Genomic DNA, 25803 nt, shown 5'->3' on the forward strand with positions numbered 1-25803 from the left:
ATTCATGTCCATCGTGTTGGTGATGCCATCCAACCATCTCATCCTCTGTCATCCCCTTCTCCTCCCACCTTCAATCTTTCCTAGCATCAGGATCTTTTCAAATGAGTCAGCCCTTCACATCACATAGCCAAAGTACTGGAGTTTCAGCCTCAACGTCAGTCCTTCCAATGAATATTCAGGACTAATTTCCTTTAGGATGGACTGGTTGGATCTCCTTGCAATCCAAGGGACTCTCAAGAGTCTTCTCCAACACCACAGTTCAAAGCATCAATTCTTTGGTGCTCAGCTTTCTTTATAGTCCAACTGTCACATCCATACATGACCACTGGAAAAACTATAGCTTTGACTAGAAAGACCTTTGTTGGCAAAGTAATATCTCTGCTTTTTAATATGCTGTCTAGGTTGGTCATACCATTTCTTCCAAGGAGCCGGTGTCTTTTAATTTCATGGTTGCAGTCACCATCTGTAGTGATTTTTGAGCCCCTCAAAATAGTCTGTCACTGTTTCCATTGCTTCCTCATCTATTTCCCATGAAGTGATGGGAAGAGATGCCATGATCTTAGTTTTCTTGTTGATTTTAAAGTAATGTAAATCTAATGGAAAATTATCCATAGCTTTCAGCAATCATCTGAAGGTACTTAGCAAACTGAGCAAAATAATTTTGCACTCTGATTTCCATATATCACTAACAAAATAATGGAAAAGCAAACAAAGTTTTTCTAAATTCTCTGCCTAATGCATTTTGATTAAACGCTTCCGTGTGCTTGCTGTAAACCACTCATGTGCCTCATACTGAGACTTTTTTCTGTGAGTGACACCTCAGTGAATTATAATTAACACTTTAGGAGAACAAAATGGAAGGAATATATTACTCTAGTTGCTTTTGCTCCATGCATAATGACCATAACAATCTGGCTGAATGTTGGTAGCACTTTCTATGTACAGTTATTATCAGTTTTTGGACACAGACTTTCTCAGAGAGCCTTGGTAAAGACTTGCTGTAAGTTTACATTGTTTGTCCTGGTTTCAGTATTTCAATAACCAATGTTTTCCCATTCACAAATTTGTTCCAGGTTACAATCCAATGACTTGAATCCATTTCTAGTGGTTTGGAACCCTTCTGAGCTCCATCTTCACCAGGAAGGAATCTTGTCTGGGAAGTGGATTTACAACAAGCAAACTTTTGAAATCTATTTTGATTAGGCATTCGTGATTGTGATTAGTGATTGTGTAGGTTTGAAAAGGGCACAGTGGTGACTATATGAAGGTGCAGTTAAATTCTCACAAAGCGCAATTCGGATTGTTATTGTCCCTGCACTGTTTATGTTCTCACATATCATGTACAGAAACATCTCACAGACTCAGTTCTTCATTTCTCAAAGATTCCTCAGAATCCCATTCTTATTAGTGAATGAATCATATGAATGTAAAACAATAGCATCTATTTTATCTGTTTTTCTCTTTAAAGTACACAGTTTGAAACCTGTGGCATCTGGTCCCATCACTTCATGGCAAATAGATGGGGAAACAGTGGAAACAGTGAGAGATTTTTATTTTGGGGGGCTCCAAAATCACTGGAGATGGTGACTGCAGCCATGAAATTAAAAGACACTTACTCCTTGGAAGAAAAGTTATGACCAACCTAAATAGCATATTCAAAAGCAGAGATAATACTTTGCCAACAATGGTCTGTCTAGTCAAGGCTATGGTTTTTCCAGTGGTCATGTATGGATGTGAGAGTTGGACTGTGAAGAAAGCTGAGCACCGAAGAATTGATGCTTTTGAACTGTGGTGTTGGAAAAGACTCTTGAGAGTCCCTTGGACTGCAAGGAGATCCAACCAGTCCGTTCTGAAGGAGATCAGCCCTGAGATTTCTTTGGAAGGAATGATGCTAAAGCTGAAGCTCCAGTACTTTGGCCAGCTCATGCGAAGAGCTGACTCATTGGAAAAGACCCTGATGCTGGGAGGGATTGGGGGCAGGAGGAGAAGGGGATAACAGATGATGAGATGGCTGGATGGCATCACCGACATGAGTTTGGGTGAACTCCGGCAGTTGGTGATGGACAAGGAGGCCTGGTGTGCTGCAATTCATGGGGTTGCAAAGAGTCGGACACAACTGAGTGACTGAACTGAACTGAACCCTCCTATGCTGCCCGCTAGACCAAATTCCTTACAAATACCTAATTAGTTTTACTAATTAGTAATACTTAGTTTTGGAAGAAATAATGTAAAATACAGTGTAAACTCTTCAAAATTCATATTAGTTTTTAATCTGTATCATCTAATTTCTGGATCCTTTATGTAAGCATAAAGAGAAGATAATACCAATGAGAAAGCAAACTTAGGAATCATAAGCAAGGGTGTCAGGTAATAATCCTCCATCAGCTAGCGTGCTTTTCTCTGAGACTGCATGTCCAAATGGTTATTACCAGGTTTGTAGTCTTATCTGATCTCTTCAAGGAAGCCTTCTATTTGAAAGTTTTCTTCCTCCATGAAGAGACTGTTTCTATTGTCAGTGGGTTTACTACCAAATAGCTGGATTTTGGTCTTAGATTTGAACATATTTAGAAAAAGGTGGCACATGGGACACTTCATCTCAGATAAAAGGAATAAACTGATTAGTCACCTTTTCCTTTCTGTAACAAGTTGATCACAGGGAAGTAACTTTTAGAATGTTGTTAAAGACTACATATAGGGTTTTTGTTTTATTTTATTTTGCTCAATACAAGGAAGTTTGGCTTACCAATTACATGAAGAACATATGGAGGATATTGAGAAGGAACAAGGCATTGTTTTTGAAAGATGGTAATTAAGTTGTTCAGCCTTGTTTCATTTTGTTCTTGTTGTTGTTGATATGCTAATTTACCCAGGAAACTATTAAGCAAAATATAGGTATCTTTTTTACCTTCATTACATTGTGTCATACATGTGACATTAGGTAGCCTACTGAAAAACTAAAGTTATTCTATGAATATAATAAAATTGTATCATATTTTAGGTACACTTGATAATTCAGTCATTTATTCATTTAGTTCTACTAACTAATATATTTCAACCTAGAAACCACACTGTCTGCACATGTGGAGAGACTTCTCACAAAAATTCAAATTTAAACTTATCTCTATGGCCTTTAAATATGATGATACTATCAAAGAAATAGACATAAAATTCCTTCCACATACCCACCATCATTATATATATAGAAACCACATTACTTTAAGAGGAAGTACAGGTGCTTACAGTTCCATTTAACTATAGACTAGGTTGTTCTGGGAACTAAAATTCTGTATTTAATGATGATTCTCTGAGAAAAATGAAATGGCAACCCTTACCACTATTCTTGCCTGGGAAATCCCATGAACAGAGGAGCCTGGAGGGCTATAGTCCATGGGGTCGCAAACAGTCGGACTTAACCTAGTAACTAACCACCACCACCACCACCATCACCACCACCGAGGGAAACAAAAGTCTGACAGCATTTCTTAAAGGCACGATTGAAAATTTTAGTGCCTGAAATTTTTTCTTCTTTTTAGCCAGTGGGAGAAACAAAAGCAGGCTTCCAGGAAGCATATCATGTACTCAGGAAGGAGAAGGACTCGTGCCAGGTGATCATTTGGATACCTGTGTTACTACGCCTTTTAGTTTGGCTTTAGAAAAATCATTTCATTTTCATGCTCAAATAGCTGATGTGTTTTAGTTGAACACATACATTAAAAAAAAAGCTGATAGTATCTTATCAAATAAGAACTAACAAAGACTTACCAAATAACTATATTTATAAAGGAAAAAGTTCTTATTGCAGTTTTTTTTAACTAAATAACTTATATACACATACAGCTAGAGAGAAAAAGAGTATCAAATGTACTACACTAACTCACCTTATATTCATAAGGTGGGTTCTGATTTCCATTAACCTTGACTATCTTTACTTTTCAAACAATTAATATGACAGAAGAAATAACAGATGTTTTTTAGCTATTACCTTCAGAAAGGAGATCCCCATCTCCAGAATTTATAATCATTTGGCACAATCTATTAAAGGAATGAAAAGATACCCTCTATCGGAGCTCCAGCTTGCTCATTGTGGATAAAATAAATATAAGATCCAAATTTAACTCACTTTCAAAGGCATAGGAGTCAGTCTCCTAACGTGTCTTGCCTATTTTTAAAATTTTTATGATGGTAAATAAACCCTGGAAAATTCCTTCTTAGATTTTACCACCTGAAACTGCAGCTGTTGGCTGCCGCTATCAAAGCCTCACAACTCCAAACTCACGTGCAAACCTCATCAAGGGCAGACATTTCTAATTGATTCCAGAAGTATTTCTTTTGCTGAGATCAGGGGGCAAAGGAAGAATAATGAGCAGCTTTTTAGAGGGAATTGGGGGTTAGGGTGTTGAGGGGAGGGGGAGGGGAGTTTTTAAAATCACAGGTTTGGCCAGAAATGCATAGCAATTTTACGGTCAATTGGCAAGAGCATCTGGAACCAGGCATTCTGGCCTCATAGTTGATGGTAGTGAAACCAGCTCACAGGCAACAGCAAGCCCATAATGAGTCTCTGTCATGTTCTAGTGGAAACCATGTTGACATTCTGCCAAATATCCCTGCACCTTTTTCTTGAGGTCAGGATTCCCCTTAGAGCCCTCATCTAGTATATGAAATCCTGTTCACCCATGCATCTTATTTTAGCCATTTTTAAAGGCAATGCCAAAAGAAGACTAAAAATTAGAACTCGTGTGTGTTTAATTCCTTGAATGCAAACAAGGCTTTATAACACAAGGCTGTGTTTGCTTTCATTGGAGGGGGGATATATTTCAAACGCAGCGGGCAATCTTGTTAGTGCATGGAGGGTGTCGGATGCTCAGGTCATAAATCATAGCACAGAGCATGGCACACTCAGGCTAGTGAAGGCAGAATTCGAGGCTCTTTGTTATTTCAAATGTATGACAGGTGATTATAAAAAAGGACAGGATTTCTTTTTTTTTCTTTTTTCTTAATGCCAAGTGAAAAACCAAGGTGATGTGGAAATAATTTCTTATGAGTAAATGATGTTTACCTTAAGCTGCTGCTCGTAATTCACTATGCTGACATTGGTAGATTACGCCCACAAATAAGGCAGGTAAAAGGATAGCCATGAAAAATGTAGAGTTATGTGACTCACCAGGACGGAAACTGGTTCCACTGAACCAGGAAGGGGCGATGCAGAATGCTATTCCTATACTTCTGTTTTTATCTAAGCAATATAATTAAGAGAGATGGTATCAATTTCAGAAGTCACTCAGAATTCCAAAATTTGTGATACTGAAAAAAATTCAACATATTTGCTCTTGTGGTTAATCTATTCTTGGCACTCCTATTTTCAAACAAGAAAAGTTAAGCAGGCAGAAAATCAAGACCAAGTAAACAAACAAAAACTATACAGAGAGAAATGCATTGTAAAACATATTTTCCAAAAAACTCAATATATTCATAGATAAAATTCTCCTTAAAACACCTATGCTCTGATGATTTGAGTATAAGTTAACAGAAATATATAAAATCATTAATAGCGTTCTTCATAATATACATAATATTAAAAGGTGGGTAAAAAGTGCTTGATGGTGAAAATGTCCTTGAAGCTATAGTATTTGCAAAAGCAACCATACTGTTAGATGTCTATTCTTATACTTTTTAAATAAAAGCCTAAGGGAAAAGGGACGGGTGGGTAAAATATAAGATATTTATATCTCTTAATTTTTAACTATCTTTATAGAATAAGATGATAAATAGAAAACTATTATAGATTAACATTTTCTCGTATGTAGATTCCAATTTTATTTTGAAATCCCACACAGGGTCAGTAAATTTCAGGAATTTTAATGTGCTCATTTACAATCCAGTGTCAAATGTTTCTTCCTCCTATCATAAGACAAAAGAGCAGCAGCATATTTTAATATTATTTTGTTTACTAAGTATTTTATAGAAAGAAAAAGAAATTATTTCTAGAAAAAACATAGTCAGAAGATCTTTTTTTCAAGGGGCATCATATAAATCATCCTAATCAGTTTATTTTCACTTGCTACTTAGCCTGCTCTGCATTTGATGCATTAAATATTTTTTAAGTACTCTTATAAAACTGTAAATGAATGGACATGAGAGATACATATACACTATGAATGAGTTTACACACATAAAGCTCTCTGCACAGGACCTGGAGCAGAGTATTTGCTATTTGTGTGTGATAATATACCTTGAAATATGCATATCTTTAGATACTAAATATACAAGGAATATAAGGGAAAGTGAAAGAATAAAAACATGTCAAAAGAAAGTGGCAGTAATACTTAATCTGAATTAGAGGTGAAGACAAAAGAATGGAAAAGTTTATTATCAGTTCAGTTCAGTCAGTCAGTTGTGTCTGACTCTTTGCAACCTCATGGACTGCAGCACACCAGGCCTCCCTGTCCATCACCAACTCCAGGAGCTTACTCAAACTCATGTCCATTGAGTCGGTGATGCCATCCAACCATCTCATCCTCTGTTGTCCCTTTTTCCTCCCACCTTCAGTCTTTCCCAGCATCAGGGTCTTTTTAAATGAGTCAGTTCTTCACATGAGGTGGCCAAAGTATTGGAGTTTCAGCTTCAGCATCAGTCCTTCCAATGAATATTCAGGACTGATTTCCTTTAGGATGGACTGGTTGGATCTCCTTGCAATCCAAGGGACTCTCAAGAGTCTTCTCCAACACCACAGTTCAAAAGCATCAATTCTTCAGCGCTCAGCTTTCTTTACGGTCCAACTCTCACATCCATACATGACTACTGGAAAAACCATAGCTTTGACTAAACAGACCTTTGTTGGCAAAGTAACGTCTCTGCTTTTTAATATGCTGTCTAGGTTGGTCATAGCTTTTTTTCCAAGGAGTAAGCATCTTTTAATTTCATGGCTGCAGTCACCATCTGTAGTGATTTTGGAGCCCCCAAAAATAAACTCTGTCACTGTTTCCATTGCTTCCCCATCTATTTGCCATGAAGTGATGGGACTGGATGCCATGATCTTAGTTTTATGAATGTTGAGTTTTAAGCCAATTTTTTCACTCTCCTCCTTCACTTTCATCAAGAGGCTCTTTAGTTCTTTGCTTTCTGCCGTAAGGATGGATTCATCCAACTGCATGTCTAAGGTTATTGATATTTCTCCCGGCAATCTTGATTCCAGCTTGTGTTTCATCCAGCCCAGTGTTTCCCATGATGTACTCTGCATAGAAGTTAAATAAGCAGGGTGACAATATACAGCCTTGAAGTATTCCTTTCCTGATTTGGAACCAGCCTGTTGTTCCATGTCCAGTTCTAACTGTTGCTTCCTGGCCTGCATAGAGATTTCTCAGGAGGCAGGTCCGATGGTCTGGTATTCCCATCTCTTTAAGAATTTTACACAGTTTGTTGTGAGCCACACAGTCAAAGTTTATTATATGAACACATAAAAAAATCTAAAGGAAATCTGCTAATAATATCAATGTGTGTTTATTCTATTCTGTGGCTGTCGCATATTTTCCTCAAAATAAAACTCTCTTATGTCCCATAAAACGTATTCTCTTATATGTCACATATAAGTAGTTTTCAAATTTCTTAATTCACAGAGTACACAAGGTTTTACTTTCTGGAACTGTGATCTGGTTGTTGAATTGGCTTACACTCACCTTCTGGATAAATAGCTAGTGGTGGTTCAGTCACTAAGTTGTGTCCAACTCTTGGAATCCTCCAGGCTGCTCTGTCCCTAGGATTTTCCAGGCAAGTATACTCGAGCGTGTTGTCATTTCCTTCTCCAGGGGATCTTCCTGACTCAGGGATAGAACTCGGGTCTCCTGTACTGTGGGCAGATTCTTTACTGACTGAGCTACCAGGGAAGCTCAAAGATAAATAGCTACTGAACAGAAAGTAATGGCTAATAATTGTGTTGTTTAATAGAAGCCACATATTCTCTGTAACATAACATCATAGATACAGAAGCTTTCCAGTACATTTTAACAGTTCTGCTATGATGTAAAGATTTTGAATTAATTTTAAGTTTGAGTACTCTCTCCTAAAATAGGATACAAGAAATTCTGAGAGATGTATTTAAAACTTAAATAGTCAATAAATGATAAATAAGTCATGCTTGTAGAATTAAAGTTCACATTATATGTTTTATATTTTTTCATAATTATAGATAAGATTCATATAGACTTATGCTAGCAGTTACAAGAAGAACTGTAGCTGGATATATTTAGCACTATGTATGGGGGAAAAAGTATATATTTATCTGAATTAGTAATAATGAATGATTTAGTAGTACCATCTTTATGTGTGGAGGTAGTATACAATTATATGGGCAACCAAATCCCATATTCTTGCCTGGGAAATCCCATGGTTGGAGGAGCCTGGCAGACTACAGTCCATGGGGTTGCAATGAGTTGGACACACCTTGAGTGACTTCACTTTCACTCTATGGAAATAAAATCCATCTGAGTTCAATACAGGGGCAGTGAGACAAACTACAAGCTAGGGAAAGCTTTTTAACAAATGTGATGAAGGAATGGTATCCTGCATAGAATTTCTTAAAAGCAGAAGAACTAAATAACAACTGAATGGGGAAATGGGTAATGACATACAAGGGCATAACACTGGAAAAGAAAAAATAAATAACCAATAAAGATGGAATAATGGCCATCCTCAGTAATAAGCAAAAGAATAGTTATTAGGAATATATTGAGGAATCTAATCTCCAAAAAGAAAAAGTTAAGATATCTGACAATTTCAATTTTGGAGAGGGAGTGTATACTCTTTCAGTGGTAAATTTTAAAATCACTTTGGAAAAGTAATTTGCATTCTCTTAAGAATGTAATCAGGCTACATTTCCTATAATCCAGAAGTTCCATATCCAGCTGTATAACCCTAGAGAAACTATATATATTTCAGGTTCACTAGATGTGTGCATGGATTTTCACTGTAGTATTGTAAAAGCTGGAAGCAAACACTGGAGAATGGATACTGGATATAGTTGTATAACATGTATAGAATCTACAACCACATGCAACTGAAAGGATACATTTTAGAAAGAAGATATTCAGTAAATTAAAGGAAATTGCAGGAAACTATGTATAATATGGTATCATTGTATTATACTCAAAAAGCTTTAAAATAAATTAAATATTGTTTAGTGATAAATTCAAGAATATATGGAAAAATTGGGGTTTGTTTAGAAAAAAGCATGGCGACATAAACGCACCGTACAGAACAATGGCAGTATGTGGGGGAGTGTGAAATAGACCAGGGATCACCCAGGTAGCAGGTCATGGTGTTAATAATGCCTCACTGGCATTATAACATTTAGTTTTAAGGTGGGTGGCTTTAATTTTATTGTCTTTTAAAAGCTACTTTATATGATTTAGTATATAATAAATACCATATAAGGGGAAAAGTTATGAGTTGATATGAAGAAAGTATTATTTAAAACAGAGCTATAATTCACAAATGCAAACTCTGTATAGTTGATAAAATATTTGAGGCTTGAATAATATTAAAATAGATTAGTTAAAACTGTATACTATGAATGTTCATAAGTCAGTGTGTGTATATACGCATGTGTGTTATTTTCCCCCTTAAATCCACAAGTTAAGTTTATGGTAGACTAGCATGTATTTCATGATTAAATGCTGGATGCAGTCTATTCTTTATATTCATTACGAGGCCAGGTGTATAGCTGAAAAAAATCAACTAAGATGTCTCCAGACAAACATGTCTATGTTCTGTGATAAACTAATCATCACTGTGAGATAAACCTAAATAATATAAAATCCATGTGTGGTAGACTGGCATACTCTTTTATAATTGACTATTCTTCTAATCAAGAGATGGAGTCTACTTTTCCACTCCTTAAACAGTGACTGGCCTGGTGATGTTCTTTGACCAGTGGAATATGGCAGGACTGACACTTTCTGAGTTTCAGAGCCTTGGGTCCAAGAAGTGTGGCAGATTCCACTCTCATGACCCTGAAACTGCCATGTTAAAAACCTGGTCTGGTTTACTAGAGAGTGAGAGGTCTCATGGAGTGAAAATAAAGGTGTTCCCACTAACAGCCAAAATGGAGCCCCCTCATGTGACCCTTGCGTATGTCCAGCACAGCTGACCTCTAAGCTGAATATAATCTGATGAATGAGTTTACAGTAAAGCAGCAATGGAAACACCACAGAACTGTGAGAAATAATAAATCTTCATCATTTTAAGCCATTAAGTTTTGGGTTCTTTTTTTACAGAGAAATGGATACCTTAAACACCAAAGAAGGTTGAAGGTTACTTTAAAAAACAGAAGAAAGGAAGACCTATGAATGTGATACCAAGAACTGCTAAGCCTCTCTTCACTTTCTGATGCATGTATTTTAATCAACCATTTGGGTGACAAGGGACTTCTGACTACCTATGACTTGTCATTTGAAGTCACTCAAAATCCAGAATTCTATGTCAGGTGAAAATTCCAGCAACTTGCTCTCCGCCATTTTGGTGAGTAACAGCTATCAAGTAGGGAATGTCAGTGTCCACTCAATAGTTACTGAATCAGTAAATAGGTGTTAAAGAGTCTTGACTATATTGTCTTGACCATATTCTATTGGCCAGAAGCATCCATAAGGCTCACCCACATTCTGGGGAGGGGAGTACACAGGCTGACAGGTCATAAACAGCAGTGGCAGGAATCATGGGGCCACTCAAGGTTCTGAGTGTCACAGTTAGAGAAGGTACAGACAATAACTCAGACATCTATTATATGTGTGTGTGTCTGTGTGTTAATATTATACACATTTATATATTTAAATATATATATTTCCACTATTTTCCTTCTTGTTTGCTGAATTTTATAAATATATATATTTATAAAACATATATATATATATATGTTTAGTTCAGTTTAGTTCAGTTCAGTTTAGTTCAGTTTAGTCGCTCAGTCGGGTCCGACTCCTTGTGACCCCATGAATTGCCGCACGCCAGGCCTCCCTGTCCATCACCAACTCCTGGACTTCACTCAGACTCACGTCCATCGAGTCAGTGATGCCATCCAGCCATCTCATCCTCTGTCGTCCCCTTCTCCTCCTGCCCCCAACCCCTCCCAGCATCAGACTCTTTTCCAATGAGTCAGCTCTTCGCATGAGGTGGCCAAAGTACTGGATTTTCAACTTTAGCATCATTCCTTCCAAAGAAATCCCAGGGCTGATCTCCTTCAGAATGGACTGTTTGGATCTCCTTGCAGTCCAAGGGACTCTCAAGAGTCTTCTCCAACACCACAGTTCAAAAGCATCAATTCTTCGGCGCTCAGCCTTCTTCACAGTCCAACTCTCACATCCATACATGACTACTGGAAAAACCATAACCTTGACTAGACAGACCTTAGTTGGCAAAGTCATGTCTCTGCTTTTGAATATGCTATCTAGGTTGGTCATAACTTTTCTTCCAAGGAGTAAGCGTCTTTTAATTTCATGGCTGAGGTCACCATCTGCAATGATTTTGGAGCCCGCAAAAATAAAGTCTGATGCTGTTTCCACTGTTTCCCATTAGATAATGATAAATACTAAAGTGAAAAACAAGTCAGGAGCAAAGGAGGCAGAATTGGAAAATAACAACAAAAATGGTGCCCAAGGAAGGCTGGTGGAATTTCAGTTCAGACTTGATATGAAGGGAAGGACAGGTGGATTCCTGGGAAAGAACAGGTAAAGGCAAAATCAAGAGCAAAGTTTCAAGACAGGGTAGAGTGAGCACATTCCTAGAGCACTGCACATGCCTGGAATTCAGCAAGCAAGAAGGAAAGTAGCAGAAATATTTTTGGAGGCTCCAAAATCACTGATGATGGTGACCGCAGCCATAAAATTAAGACTCTTCCTCCTTAAAAGAAAAGCTATGACCAACATAGACAGCATATTAAAAAGCAGAGACATTACTTTACCAACAAAGGCCTATCTAGTCAAAGCTATGGCTTTTCCAGTTGTCACGTATGGATGTGAGAGTTGGACTATAAATAAAGCTGAGTGCCTAAGAAATTGATGCTTTTGAACTGTGGTGTTGGAGAAGACTCTTGAGAGTCCCTTGGACTGCAAGGAGATCCAACCAGTCCACCCTAAAGGAAATCAGTCCTGAATATTCATTGGAAGGACTGATGCTGAAGCTGAAATTCCAATCCTTTGGCCACCTGAAGCGAAGAACCAACTCATTGGAAAAGACCCTGATTCTAGGAACTATTGAAGGCAGGAGGAGAAGGGTACAACAGAGGATGAGATGGTTGGATGGCATCACCAACACAATGGACATGAGTTTGAGTAAGATCCAGGAATTGCTGATGGACAGGGAAGGCTGGCGCGTTGCAGTCCATGGGGTCGCAAAGAGTCGGACATGGCTGAGCGACTGAACTGAACTGATCCTGGGTAAGCCCGGCTGTAACAGGTGAAAGCCTTTAAAAGAGGGTCTGAGCCTTCCCTGAAGGGAAAGTTTCTCCTTGGAGCCTGATGAAGTAGACCATCATGTGGAGAAAGCCCACATGGCCAGGACCCAGAGACGGCCTTGGGGACCTCAAGGGCAGTCTCCAGTCAAAAGCCCCAGAAAGTGAGGCCCTAAGTCATACGAGTGCAAAGCAATGAATTCTGTCAACAACCTGAGGGAGCTGGAAGTGGATTTTTCCATAGTTAAATCCCAAGATGAAAATGCTATCTAGCCGACACCTGCAATGCAGCCTTTTGAGACCCAAAGCAGAGAGATGAGTATGAAGTTCAAACAGTGCCTCACCTCTCAATCTCTGGAAACTGTTAGACAGTGAATGTGTTTAGTATTAAGCGATTAAATTTGTGCTAAGTTTTTCCAGAAATCAAAAATTAACACTACACTTATTAAAATCAAGCTCCACACAGACAAGGCTTTTGCTGTGCTTTTGCCCGGCCCAGGCAATCAGTGAGTACTGAATAAACATTTCCTTTCGTCACTTAGAGCATTAGGCAAGCTGGTTCTGTCTTCTGCAAGGATTTATTTATCTGGGCTTTTCTTACTAGGTTCATCTCACCACTCAGACCATTCATGGTCACCCTTGCCCCCAGACCTTTCCCTGTAATCTCCCTTCAGCCAGTCAAGTGCTCTTCACCTTCCCCTCTGCTTGTTCAAATCCTACCCACCTCTTGTGTGCATCTTCAGCAGATACAAATTTGTTTACCATTTAAAAATGATGGGGCTTCCCTGGTGGCTCAGATGGTAAAGAAATCTACCCCAGGTCTGTCCCTGTGTCATAAATATCCTCTGGAGAAGAGAATGGCTACCTAGTCCAATATTCTTGCCTGGAGAATTCCATGAACAGGCTACAGTCCATGGGGTTGCAAAGAGTCAGACATGACTGAGCCAGTAATATTTTTTACAGTGATATGTTTCCATCTTAATGATTTCAACAAAAAGTGTAAATCAGGTTTTAAAAAATTTTGAGGTCTAAATTTATAGATATGGCATGTCCTTTTGGAATCAACTAATAAGCAGATATTCTCAGGTTCATGTTTTCATTGCTTTAAATGACGTAGTCCTCAAAATATTATTTTAAATGTATGTATGTAGTTTGTATGGGTATATTATATAGATAAGTTAATACAATTATTACTTACATGCCAGATATTATGGTAGGTTTTACAGACAATCGTCTTACTCCTTTGAATATAAAAATAAACTTTCATATGTTTTTTATTATCCTTTTTCATGGAGAGAACTAATGTGTGGTTATTTTAGATAATCACTCAAGGTCATAAAACCAATTGGCAGAGCTGGAGATGGCACTTAGATTTGTGTGACTTCAAAATCAATGTTTTTTTTTTCCAGTATTCTAAGCTATCTCCAACGCTCAAACTACCGCACAATTGCACTCATCTCACACTCTAGTAAAGTCACGCTCAAAATTCTCCTAGCCAGGCTTCAGCAATACATGAACTGTGAACTTCCTGATGTTCAAGCTGGTTTTAGAAAAGGCAGAGGAACCAGAGATCAAATTGCCAATATCCGCTGGATCATGGAAAAAGCAAGAGAGTTCCAGAAACCCATCTATTTCTGCTTTATTGACTATGCCAAAGCCTTTGACTGTGTGGATCACAATAAACTGTGGAAAATTCTGAAAGAGATGGGAATACCAGACCACCTGACCTGCCTCTTGAGAAACCTATATGCAGGTCAGGAAGCAACAGTTAGAACTGGACATGGAACAACAGACTGGTTCCAAAGAGGAAAAGGAGTATGTCAAGGCTGTAGATTGTTACCCTGCTTATTTAATTTCTGTGCAGAGTACATCATGAGAAACGCTGGACTGGAAGAAGCACAGCTGGAATCAAGATTGCTGGGAGAAACATCAATAACCTCAGATATGCAGATGATACCACTCTTATGGCAGAAAGTGAAGAGGAACTAAAAAGCCTCTTGATGAAAGTGAAAGAGGAGAGTGAAAATGTTGGCTTAAAACTCAACATTCAGAAAATTAAGATCATGGCATCTGGTCCCATCACTTCATGGCAAATAGATGGGGAAACAGTGTCAGACTTTGTTTTTTTGTGCTCAAAAATCACTGGAGATGGTGACTGCAGCCATGAAATTAAAAGACGCTTACTCCTTGGAAGAAAAGTTATGACCAACCTAGATAGCATATTCAAAAGCAGAGACATGACTTTGCCAACAAAGGTCTGTCTAGTCAAGGCTATGGTTTTTCCAGTGGTCATGTATGGATGTGAAAGTTGGACTGTGAAGAAAGCTGAGTGCCAAAGAATTGATGCTTTTGAACTGTGGTGCTGGAAAAGACTCTTGAGAGTCCCTTGGACTGCAAGGAGACCCAACCAGTCCATTCTGAAGGAGATCAGCCCTGGGATTTCTTTGGAAGGAATGATGCTAAAGCTGAAACTCCAGTACTTTGGCCACCTCATGTGAAGAGTTGACTCATTGGAAAAGAGTCTGATGCTGGGAGGGATTGGGGGCAGGAGGAGAAGGAGACGACAGAGGATGAGATGGCTGGATGGCATCACTGACTCAATAGACGTGAGTTTGAGTGAACTCCGGGAGTTGGTGATGGACAGGGAGGCCTGGCGTGCTGCGATTCATGGGGTCGCAAAGAGTTGGACACGACTGAGCGATTGAACTGAACTGAACTGAAACTATCTCCTTAATTAAATAAAAAGTTACATGAAACAAAACATACATAGTATCAAAATATATGCAAACAAGCATTTCTCATTATCTTATATACCTATATACTTATCAAAATATCTACTCATCTTTCACTTTGCTATCTTCTCTTTAAGTGTCTATAAGGTTAGACATCTTTAAGCCTACTGATAAAAGTTGTCAGAAATCCACAGGTGATTTTAGAACAAATTATACCTGAGTCAACAGAAAAGAAAAATGTGTGTGCTCATGTGAGTGAGAAATGAGGGATGAAAAGAATGAAGGAATTGCTTTCGTGTCAAATTTCGTATCCATGATACAGCAAGTTTTGAAGAAAAAATTATGTGTGTCAGTCAATATACTTATTGATCTATCCAAAGAGAAATGTACAAGGGCACAGACTCATTGTTGCACAAACTAGATAGACAACTGTGTACTGGTATAGCAGTAAATTTTATTTATAAATACCAAGAGAACCACATCCTTACTTAATGTTCTGTGGATCCAAGCTAAAGAGGACAAAAACTTCCATAGGAACTCACAAGATCAGATTCAAATTTTACTCTGTATCTGACTTGTAATTACCTAAGAGCCTTTTTACAATCTAAGTGAAAAATAATTTAAGGCCAATTCTCCAGTCTGTGTACACTTGTGTACATGAGTTTTTAGCCGTAAGTGTGGCCGGCAGTATGCCTGTTTAGTATAGAACTGTTGTCATGCACACCTATGAAATTTGGCTTACATAATAAAGCAATATAACAACCTGCCACCAGTCCTTGATGTTGCCAACATATACAACATTGATTTAAAAAAGAAAGAGAGGATTAATTACTTCAGTGTCAGTTATTCTAGCAATAGATTCAAGAAAAATTGACGAGAACACTGTCCTTGTAGGATAATCACTCCTGTCACTTATTCCTAATTTATACTGAATGGAGTTACTAAGGCCATGCATTAGGTTTTTGTACAGCTTGTGGGTGCAAAGAACTGGTTTAGTAAAACTCTAATAAATGGCAAAGATGTACGTAAATTTCTAAGATATAAAAGTGTGAGGAAAACACAAATTTGAAATTCACAGTTAAGAATTGCTAACTGTTTCTAATTTTTTGAACTTTAAAAAGGCTCCCCAGGTACAAAAAGTTGATAATAAAATACTTGTCTAGTCTTTACCATCTAGTTATTGACCTCTAGTCACAGAAGACTTATTCAGGTTTAATCTTGGAAATTCAGTGGTTAAATATATATTTTAATGATGATACCAGTAGTGCAAATACTTTTTATAACAATAATAATAGCAATATGAATAATGATAACTAAAATATATCAAGTGCTTCCTATGTTCTTTGTGTCATTCAATTTTCCCACCGAGCCACATGGTGTAGATATCATTATTACACCACTTTAAGGACATGTTTTAGTGGCAAATCGCAGGCAATACCTGCTCTTGAAGAAGTGGCCAGGTGTGTGCCTTTCTGGAAATATTTTGCCATGGTCCTCCCTTCCCTGAATCATAAACCAAAGATAATCCAGAGGCAACTTTTTCACACACTGAGTCTTTTCAAAACTTTGCAGTTAAATCAATAAGACTTTTTGGCTCTCCACATTTTTCAAGGTACTTTTGCTACACTGCATCTGAAATTTCATCTAAACCCCTTCAGGTAGCTGAGTACTGCTGTCAATACACAGAAGAAAGCATTGCTCAGTGGTCAAGAGGTGTGGTGTCAGACTGCCTGTGTTGTATCCTGCCTTCTTTGCATACTACCTATGTGAATTCAAACAGTGAGTCAACCTGTTACTCCATATGGCACTATGAAAATAAATAATAGTTACCACATCATGAGTTTGATATGAGGACTAAATGGAATAATGCAAATATGCTGTTTAGAATACAGTATAAGTTCCAGGCACATTAGTTCTCATTAAACCTATCTTATAGGTAAACGATCTGAGGCACAAAATCCAATGTCCAACAAAGTGAGTATCAAGCTAAGAATTCATAACCATAATTTTATGGTCAACATTGTTGCTTCTTCTCAACCCCATGTCAGTTGTTCCCAAACTTGATTTTGGATCTTGTGACAAGCCAAAGAATTATTTCAAGGGATCCTTAAGTTCATATAAAATAATAATAATAGCGCCTAACATTAGCATGTTTAAAAGCAGAGACATTACTTTAGCAGCAAAGGTCCGTCTAGTCAAAAGCTACAGTTTTTCCAGTAGTCATGTATGGATGTGAGAGTTGGACTATAAAGAAAGCTGAGTGCTGACGAATTGATGCTTTTGAACTGTGGTGTTGGAGAAGACTCTTGAGAGTCCCTTGGACTGCAAGGAGATCCAACTGCTACATCCTAAATGAAATCAGTCCTGAATATTCATTGGAAGGATTGATGCTGAAGCTGAAACTCCAATACTTTGGCCATCTGATGTAAAAAACTGGCTCACTGGAAAAGACCCTGATGCTGAGAAAGACTGAAGGCAGGAGGAAAAGGGGACGACAGAGGATGAGATGGCTGGATGGCATCACTGACACGATGGACATGAATTTGAGTAAACTCCAGGAGTTGGTGATGGACAGGGAGGCCTGGTGTACTGCAGCCCATGGTCTCTGCAGAGTCAGACACGACTGAGTGACTGAACTGAACTGAGCTGTACATTTATTAAGCATGTACTATGTGTTAAGCACTGTACTAAATTTCTTACATAGATTGCCACATTTAATTCTCAAAACCCTATTTGATAGACATTATTACTTTCTCCCTTTACAGATGAGGAAGTTAAGGCTAAGAATCTTTAAGTGATCAAGTAACTGCAGGGACACACAGCCAGTAAGTTCCTGAGCCAGGAATCAAATTTAGACAATGTGGCTCAAGTCTTTAACATTCACTTTCACCTACTGACTAACTTAAGTAAAGAGGTAGCATTTCATCTATTTCATCAACCCTAGATTTCATCCCAGTCAAAAGTTGGATCCTTCACCATCCCACCATCAAAAACCCCAGTGTTTTTGTAATCATATATTTTCACATTTACAACATGGATACCTTAAGAACCTATGTTCTCTCATTGTTTTGGAGCATTTAAGATAAACTATCACAATATACCCAAGAGTAGGTTTATTAAGTGGAATTACTCTGTTTCATCCCTACAATTAGAATATCTTCCCTTCTACAGAATGTGAAAATGCTATGATTTTAGATTTTAAGGTTTTTTGGCATTTATATTTCTAAACTTCATTAAACATGTACAGTTTATGCTTTTTCATTTCAATTTTGGGTTGTAACCTCAAGAAACAAAATATATGTAGATGTATAAATTTTATTTAATGCCCACTTAAATACATAGATTAGATAATATCCAATATACCAATTCTAAGATTTAATGCTTCATCATTTTTAATTCAGATACTTTTAGAAATAGAATTATATTTACATGGCTCATAAAGTTTAAGGTACCAAAAATATTAGCTTAATGAATAATCTTTCCTCTAGTCCTTTCTTCGAGCCACACAGTTCACTTTCCCACAGGCAACCATTTATTAGAATCTTGACTATATTTCTGGAAATATTTGCAAACATACAAAAATATTTATATGCATATTACTCCCCTTCCTCATTTTTATACAATGTGCTTTGTATGGCAGCACACTTCACATACTTCACAGACTCTCCTGTATCATGTTTTATTCTCTCTTTCTTTTCTCTCTCTCCATTTTATATATATATATTTTTACACACACACACACACACACCCCTGTTGTTATTGTTGTTTAGTTGCTAAATCATGTCCGACTCTGCAACCCCATGGACTGTAGCCCTTCACGCTCCTCTGTCCATGGGATTTCCCAGGCAAGAATACTGGAGCGGGTTGCCATTTTCTTCTCCATGGGATCTTCCTGACTCAAGGATCAAACCTCCATCTCTTGCACTGCAGACAGATACTTTACTGCTGAGCCAGTAGGGAAGGCCATACATATGATGGAGCAAGCTCAAATATATATGCATTTTAAATAAATGCTCCATATTGGTATTAAAGACTTCCCTGTTTCCTCTGCTAAATGCATATTCTTCTTCATTATGTTAACCATAATTTTTAAGCAGTTTCCTATTAATGGCTTAATAGGACATTAATGATTGTTAATGACTGTTTTCAGCATTCCATTACAAATGACTAATATCCCATATACATTAATTCACACACATATATCATTTGTGTAGCATAAATTCCTAGGAGTGAAGTTGGATCAAAGGGTAAGAGTATTTGCAATCTGACACATATCACTGAATTCTCTTCCAAACAGTCAGTCCCAACTCATAACTTTTGCTCAGTTATGAAAGTGTCTACTTCAATTTTTCCATTAACATTGGAGAAAATATTAGCATTTATGTTTCATGCTTAAATAAAGTTACACAATGCACATTCCAGGGATGTTGGCAGGTTTCTTAGCACCAAAGTTAAACGATATAACCTTAAATTTAAAAGACTAAAACCTTGTCCATTAAAGTATTAGTGATAAAAATAATATTTTACACAGACATCTAAGATCTGAAGTCATAAATATGTATTCAAAGTTTCTATGTAGTTCTTAGAAGACAAGTTTTATTCCTAACAACACAAGGTCAAATTAAACATATTTTCAGTTGTAGAAAGATCTCAATGACATTAATGATTTAATTTCTAAAGAATTATTAATTTGCAGGTACTTGACAAAATGTCTCTCTCTCTTTTTTTTTTTTTGGACAAAATATCTCAATCACAATTTTCACTTAAGAGCCTAAAAAGGAAATGTCTCAAATGGCACAGCCTCTGCCAAGAACTTTTTTGTAAAAATCACTTTTACTACTTGTTGAGAAAAACTATATGGCCTAATTTCTTTATAAACATCATGCGATGCAATTTGTCTAACTGTTTTATGAAGGTTAATGATATCTATCCAAATTTAGAGAACAAAAAACTGAGACTCAACAATATTAACTAGCTCAAGGGAACACAACAAGTACTGTAAGTGAATGGGTAAAAATCTCCCACATGCGATCATCACAGAATAAATAGACGAAAACATTGCTGAATGGATGAGTTAAATATGCAACCAATTTTTAACCCTGCTGTAGCTATCTAAAGCAAATATCTTACCTCAAAAGCAAATGACAAAGAAGAGATGCAAGGTTTCAGATGACCTGATCTACAGAGCATTAGGAACACCAAGCAACGGAAAGTTTCCAGAACAGCTGCCTTAGGTCTGAAATAAAATGTCATTTACATGCGTTACCTTTGAATGTTCTTTATTTTCCTGTTATATAATAAAATGTATTGGTTTATTAAAATATTTATTTTCATAACTATAAATTGTTAATAATTCACTGATTATTTTAATAATTAATAACTTGTTTTCATTTTCAAGAAATACTTACTATTTTAATATATTTGAGGAGTATGTACCTTTGAAGCTGTTTGTAAACAGGCAGTAAACTAAGACACAAAATGCATCTTTTTAAAGAAAATCTATTATTGATCAATGTATTACTTAGTTTGAGCATTGATGAATTGGGGTGAAACATTTCAACTAATAAATAAAATATTAGACAACTAAATTTCTAGGGTTTAGAGACTAGACTCCCCTCACTCACCCAATATCTTAATATTTCATTCATTTAATAAATGACTTCTTAGGAGGGCTGATATAGTTAACTACTCTAAAATAATGAATGCTTGAATAGTGAAATATTGGGAACATGATAATATGTTGTTAATTCTGATATTATAGGTAGCATGAATATAAATCTTTGTCAATAATTTTGTGATGAATGTTTTCTTTATAATACAGAATTCTTGAAACTCAAATTCTGACATACATAAAACAGGTATGTGTATTTAAAACAAAGTTGAGGGTCATATATAGGCATTTATAAATTGCCTTATAATAGCAGTAGTGAACAGCTGCTTTATCAGATTCAAATAGGCTACACAATGAATTCAACCCACACTTATTGTATAATTAAATATTTTCATAAAAGGCAAATGGTATTTTTATGACAGGTACATTTTCTAATAAAATATTATTGAACTATTATAATATAGCTATATTTTATTTAGTAGTTTAGAATATAGTAGTATGATTTTTCGGAGAAGGCACTGGCAACCCTCTCCAGTACTCTTGCCTGGAGAATCCCATGGACAGAGGAGCCTGGTAGGCTGCAGTCCATGGGGTCGCGAAAAGTTGGACATGACTGAACAACTTCACTTTCACTTTTCCCTTTCATGCATTGGAAAAGGAAATGGCAACCCACTCCAGTGATCTTGCCTGGAGAATCCAAGGGATGGGGGAACCTGGTGGGCTGCCGTCTATGGGGTCGCACAGAGACGGGCACGACTGAAACGACTTAGCAGCAGCAGCAGCAGTATGAGTTTCGTGTATGTGCAAAAACTTAAGAAATTTTTCCCTTTGTAAAATAATTTTGTATCATCACTGTAAACTATTTTCTAATTGATATTTGGGCAATTTTCAATGATAAAACAGAAAATAAAATTTCTATTTTAAAACAATTTATTTTTATTGTGTTCTATGGCCTTGTATATTGTGAATTAAAACATACATAGGAAGAAGCACACAAAACAAAAATATACAGCTCAATGACTTTCAACAAATAAACAACCATATGAACACCACTCAATATCAGCACCCCTAGGCACATCTCACCTCTTCAGTGTTCCGCCCTCCCTCTGTTGCAGAATCACTACCTGTTGTTTACCGTTTATGGTACTCATACCATCTCCTACCTTTTTATTTATGTTTTTATTGATTTAGCATAAATTCCTAAAAACGAATTTTTACTTTTATCTTTTTTTCTATTTTTTGTAAATGGAGTTATATCATGTGCACTTTTTTGGTATTAGTATCTTTTAATCTGTATTGTTAAGTGAGATATGTCTACATTTCTGCATATAGCAGCAGCTCATTCTTCACTTGTGCATAGTATTCTGTTGTGTGAATAGACCGATATTCACACATCCATTCACCTCGGGAAGGACATTCAGATTGTTAGCCACATTTATTTATTAAGAACAATGCTTTCTGAACATTCTTTTGTTCTTTGGGTGTATTGGTTAGTATACACCTGGGATTGAACAGCCAAAGTTAATGAAATACACAAACATTCTTCAAATTAGGTATCCCAATATAATACACCTTCTGCAACAGCTTGTATTGTCAATTCTTTTAATTTTAGACATTTTTGACATAAGATCCTTGAAGTTTATAAAAAATTGCAAACAACTTTTCCTACCTCAAAAATTTATTCTTTTTACTGCCATATTAAGGGTTAATTTTTGAAGAACTGACTTTCATAATATTATTACAACCTAATTCACCAATTTTATCTATATTATGGATTGTTGTGGACCATTCAATATTTTTACCTCCTCCAAGGTAACAGACATATATTACTATGCTATCTGCTGGAATCTGTACTGACTTTCCTCTCATTTTAAAGTCTACAATCCCCTGAATTAATTAATTTTTATGGAATTAATTTTTATGGAGTGAATTATTTGTCAAATTTATTCTTCTTATTCCTATGTGGAAATCCAATTTTTCAAAGACCATGTGCTGAAAAGACAGCATTTTCCTTTTCCCATAGCTCTTCAGGGATGACTTTGTCAGAAATCAAGTTTTTATATATGCGTAGATCTGTTTCTAGATTCTCTGTTCTGACCTTTATGCCAATAAAACATGTTTAATTATGATAGATTTATAACATATCTTGATAGCCAGTAGCTCAGCTCCTGCCATAAAAAAGAAATCTCAAGACTGTGTTGGCTATTATTAGGCCTTTGCATTTCCATATATATATATATTTTAGAAAGAGTCTGTCAAATTCTACAGAAAAGAAACCTTTTATAATTTTAATTCGAATTGCACTGAGTATGTAAACCAACTGCTGTGATTGTAATCGTCACAAAATTGAGTACTCCAATCTATGAATATAGTATCTCTCCATTTTTTAATTCTTTATTTTTCATAATATTCAGTAGTTTTATAGTATGGTTTAGAGATATACTACTCATTTTTTAGAACTTTTTTTTTCTTGATATTTGATATATTTGATCTTTTGCATAAACTTGTTATATTTTCTAGTATATAAAAATATAGTTGATAATTTATTTAAAACTTTTCCTAAATTCATCCATTAATTTGAATACACTCCCTATAGTCACTACTCAGATTTCAAGATTAATTAATATAAATTAATTTTCTAATTAGTTTATTAATTCCTTTCATAAAGGAATTAATATGCCTTTTCTTTCTTTCTCTTTCATTTCTCCACTGACATTTTCCAGCCTAGCATTAAATAGCAAACATATCTAACTGGTTCTCAGTTTCAAAGGAAAATTTTCAACATTTCACTTCCTTTCCACCATGACATACCTATATCCAGTATAAGTTCCTAAATAAGGCCAAAGGCAAGGATTGAGGGCAGGAGGAAAAGGGGACGACAGAGGATGAGATGGCTGGATGGCATCACCAACTCAATGGACATAAGTTTGAGTGAACTCCGGGAGTTGGTAATGGACAGGGAGGCCTGACGTGCTGCGATTCATGGGGTCACAAAGAGTCAGACACAACTGTGCGACTGAACTGAACTGAACTGAACTGAATACCATAACTTACTATACCTTAGGATATATTGCAAAAAAATCTGTAGCCTGCTATTCAGCTTATTTGTTTGTATCCATGGAAATAAAAAAGTCTTCATTAAAAAGCAGTATACTGTTGCTACTGCTGATTGATCATTTTAGTAAGTATATGCCAACAATAGAATTGTGATCCTTAAAATGTGATCCTGATGCTTTGGAACTGGGTTATTATTTCAGATTGTCTTCTGACTCAGTTTTCTATTTTCTGTGACTCAGTATGTATTTCATTTCTAGTACAGAAAAGTAGGGATAGAAAGCCAAACAAAATAAATGATAAAAATAAATACACTTTTTATACTGTACTGTACGAGGGTAAGAAATAAACTTTAAATATACTGGTGGCCCTCCATAATCATGGGTTTTGCATCTCAGATTCAACCAATCTAAAATGAAAACATATTTTTTAAAAAATTCAGAAAGCTTCAAAACACAAAACTTGGATTTGCCACTGCCAGCAACTATTTACGTAGCATTTATTACTGTATTTATAATACAGTATACATTGTATTAGGTATTATAAGTGATCTAGAGATGATTTAAATTTATGGGAGCCTATGCACACGTTCTGTGCAGATATACATCATTTTATATAAGGGACTTGAGCATCTGCAAATTTTGGTATGAGGGGCTAGGTTCTGGAACCAATCTCCAATGGATACTGAGAAATAACTATACATACATTTAGGCATATATTGTGAACTATTCAATAGCAAAGGAAAATACTCAAATCTTTTTTATATTTTATTTAGTACTCAGAGTTATACTCTATGTTTTGCCAAATTAATCATTTTATTCAATGGGTTTTCTTAATATATTTGAAAAACCTAAATTTCATCTAAAAGGCTTAGATTTATAATGAATTCTTGATATAAAATCAGACAAACCACTACTCTGTTACATTTAAAATGAAAGTGTGAATTTGTAGTTTCAGCTTTACTCTTTTAATAACAAATGTTTGCTGAATTTTAAAATTTCACAAATATTTTAAAAATCACATTACAAAGTTACATAAGATGAAAGAATTTCACTTTTTACCTTTGATCCAAAAGAAATCCAATGGAGGTTAAGGTCAGGATAATGAAGCAAACCCTCAAAAGGAGAGTGATCTGAGATAGTACCTGTCAAACAAACACAGAGACCAATGGAATCTTTAGGTGGGTCAGCCAACTGAGCATTAGAATTTAAAGCTGACAGGAATAACAGCCCCAATTTTATTTTTATTGCATCATTTGTTATTGACATTTTTCAAGAAGGCTGAATATACAAGGAATATTTTGGTTTTCCTAATATCATTTAGGTATCTTGTAGGGCACTTGGAGAATGAATTAGATAATTCTAATGATTGCAGCCATGAATTAAAAGATACTCCCTAGAAGGAAAGTTATCACCAACTTAGATAGCATATAAAACACAGAGACATTACTTTGCCAACAAAGATCTATCTAGTCAAGGTTTTTCCTGTGGTCATGTATGGATGTGAGAGTTAAACTGTGAAGAAAGCTGAGTGCCGAAGAATTGATGCTTCTGAACTGTGGTGTTGGAGAAGACTCTTGAGAGTCCCTTGGACTGCAAGGAGGTCCAACCAGTCCATCCTAAAGAAGATCAGCCCTGGGTGTTCTTTGGAAGGACTGATGCTAAAGCTGAAACTCCAATACTTTGGCCACCTCATGCAAAGAGTTGACTCTTTGGAAAGACCCTGATGCTGGGAAGGATTGGGGGCAGGAGGAGAAGGGGATGACAGAGGATGAGATGGCTGGATGGCATCACCGACTTGATGGACATGAGTTTGGGTGGACTCCGGGAGTTGGTGATGGACAGGGAGGCCTGGCATGCTGCGATTCAGGGGGTCACAAAGAGTCAGACAGGACTGAGCGACTGAACTGAACTGAACTGAATGATACTTTGCTTAAAGTGTTCTCGCTAATAATTCTTTAAAGTTTTGACTTT

General features: G+C 36.5%; 1 protein-coding gene across 1 annotated transcript in view; it reads right to left on the minus strand.

The window, feature by feature from the left end:
- Window positions 1-25803, minus strand: part of AGMO (alkylglycerol monooxygenase) — a 392569-nt gene that overhangs the window by 161675 nt on the left and 205091 nt on the right. Inside the window, exons 11-12 of the mRNA XM_040260598.1 lie at window positions 24892-24974; window positions 20296-20401 (exon numbers count right to left, since the gene is read on the minus strand). Coding sequence (XP_040116532.1) covers window positions 20296-20401; window positions 24892-24974 — 189 coding nt within the window. The remainder of the gene's footprint in view (window positions 1-20295; window positions 20402-24891; window positions 24975-25803) is intronic.

This window comes from Oryx dammah, unplaced genomic scaffold (assembly GCF_014754425.2).
Source record: "Oryx dammah isolate SB20612 unplaced genomic scaffold, SCBI_Odam_1.1 HiC_scaffold_18, whole genome shotgun sequence".
Taxonomy (NCBI): Eukaryota; Metazoa; Chordata; class Mammalia; order Artiodactyla; family Bovidae; genus Oryx; species Oryx dammah.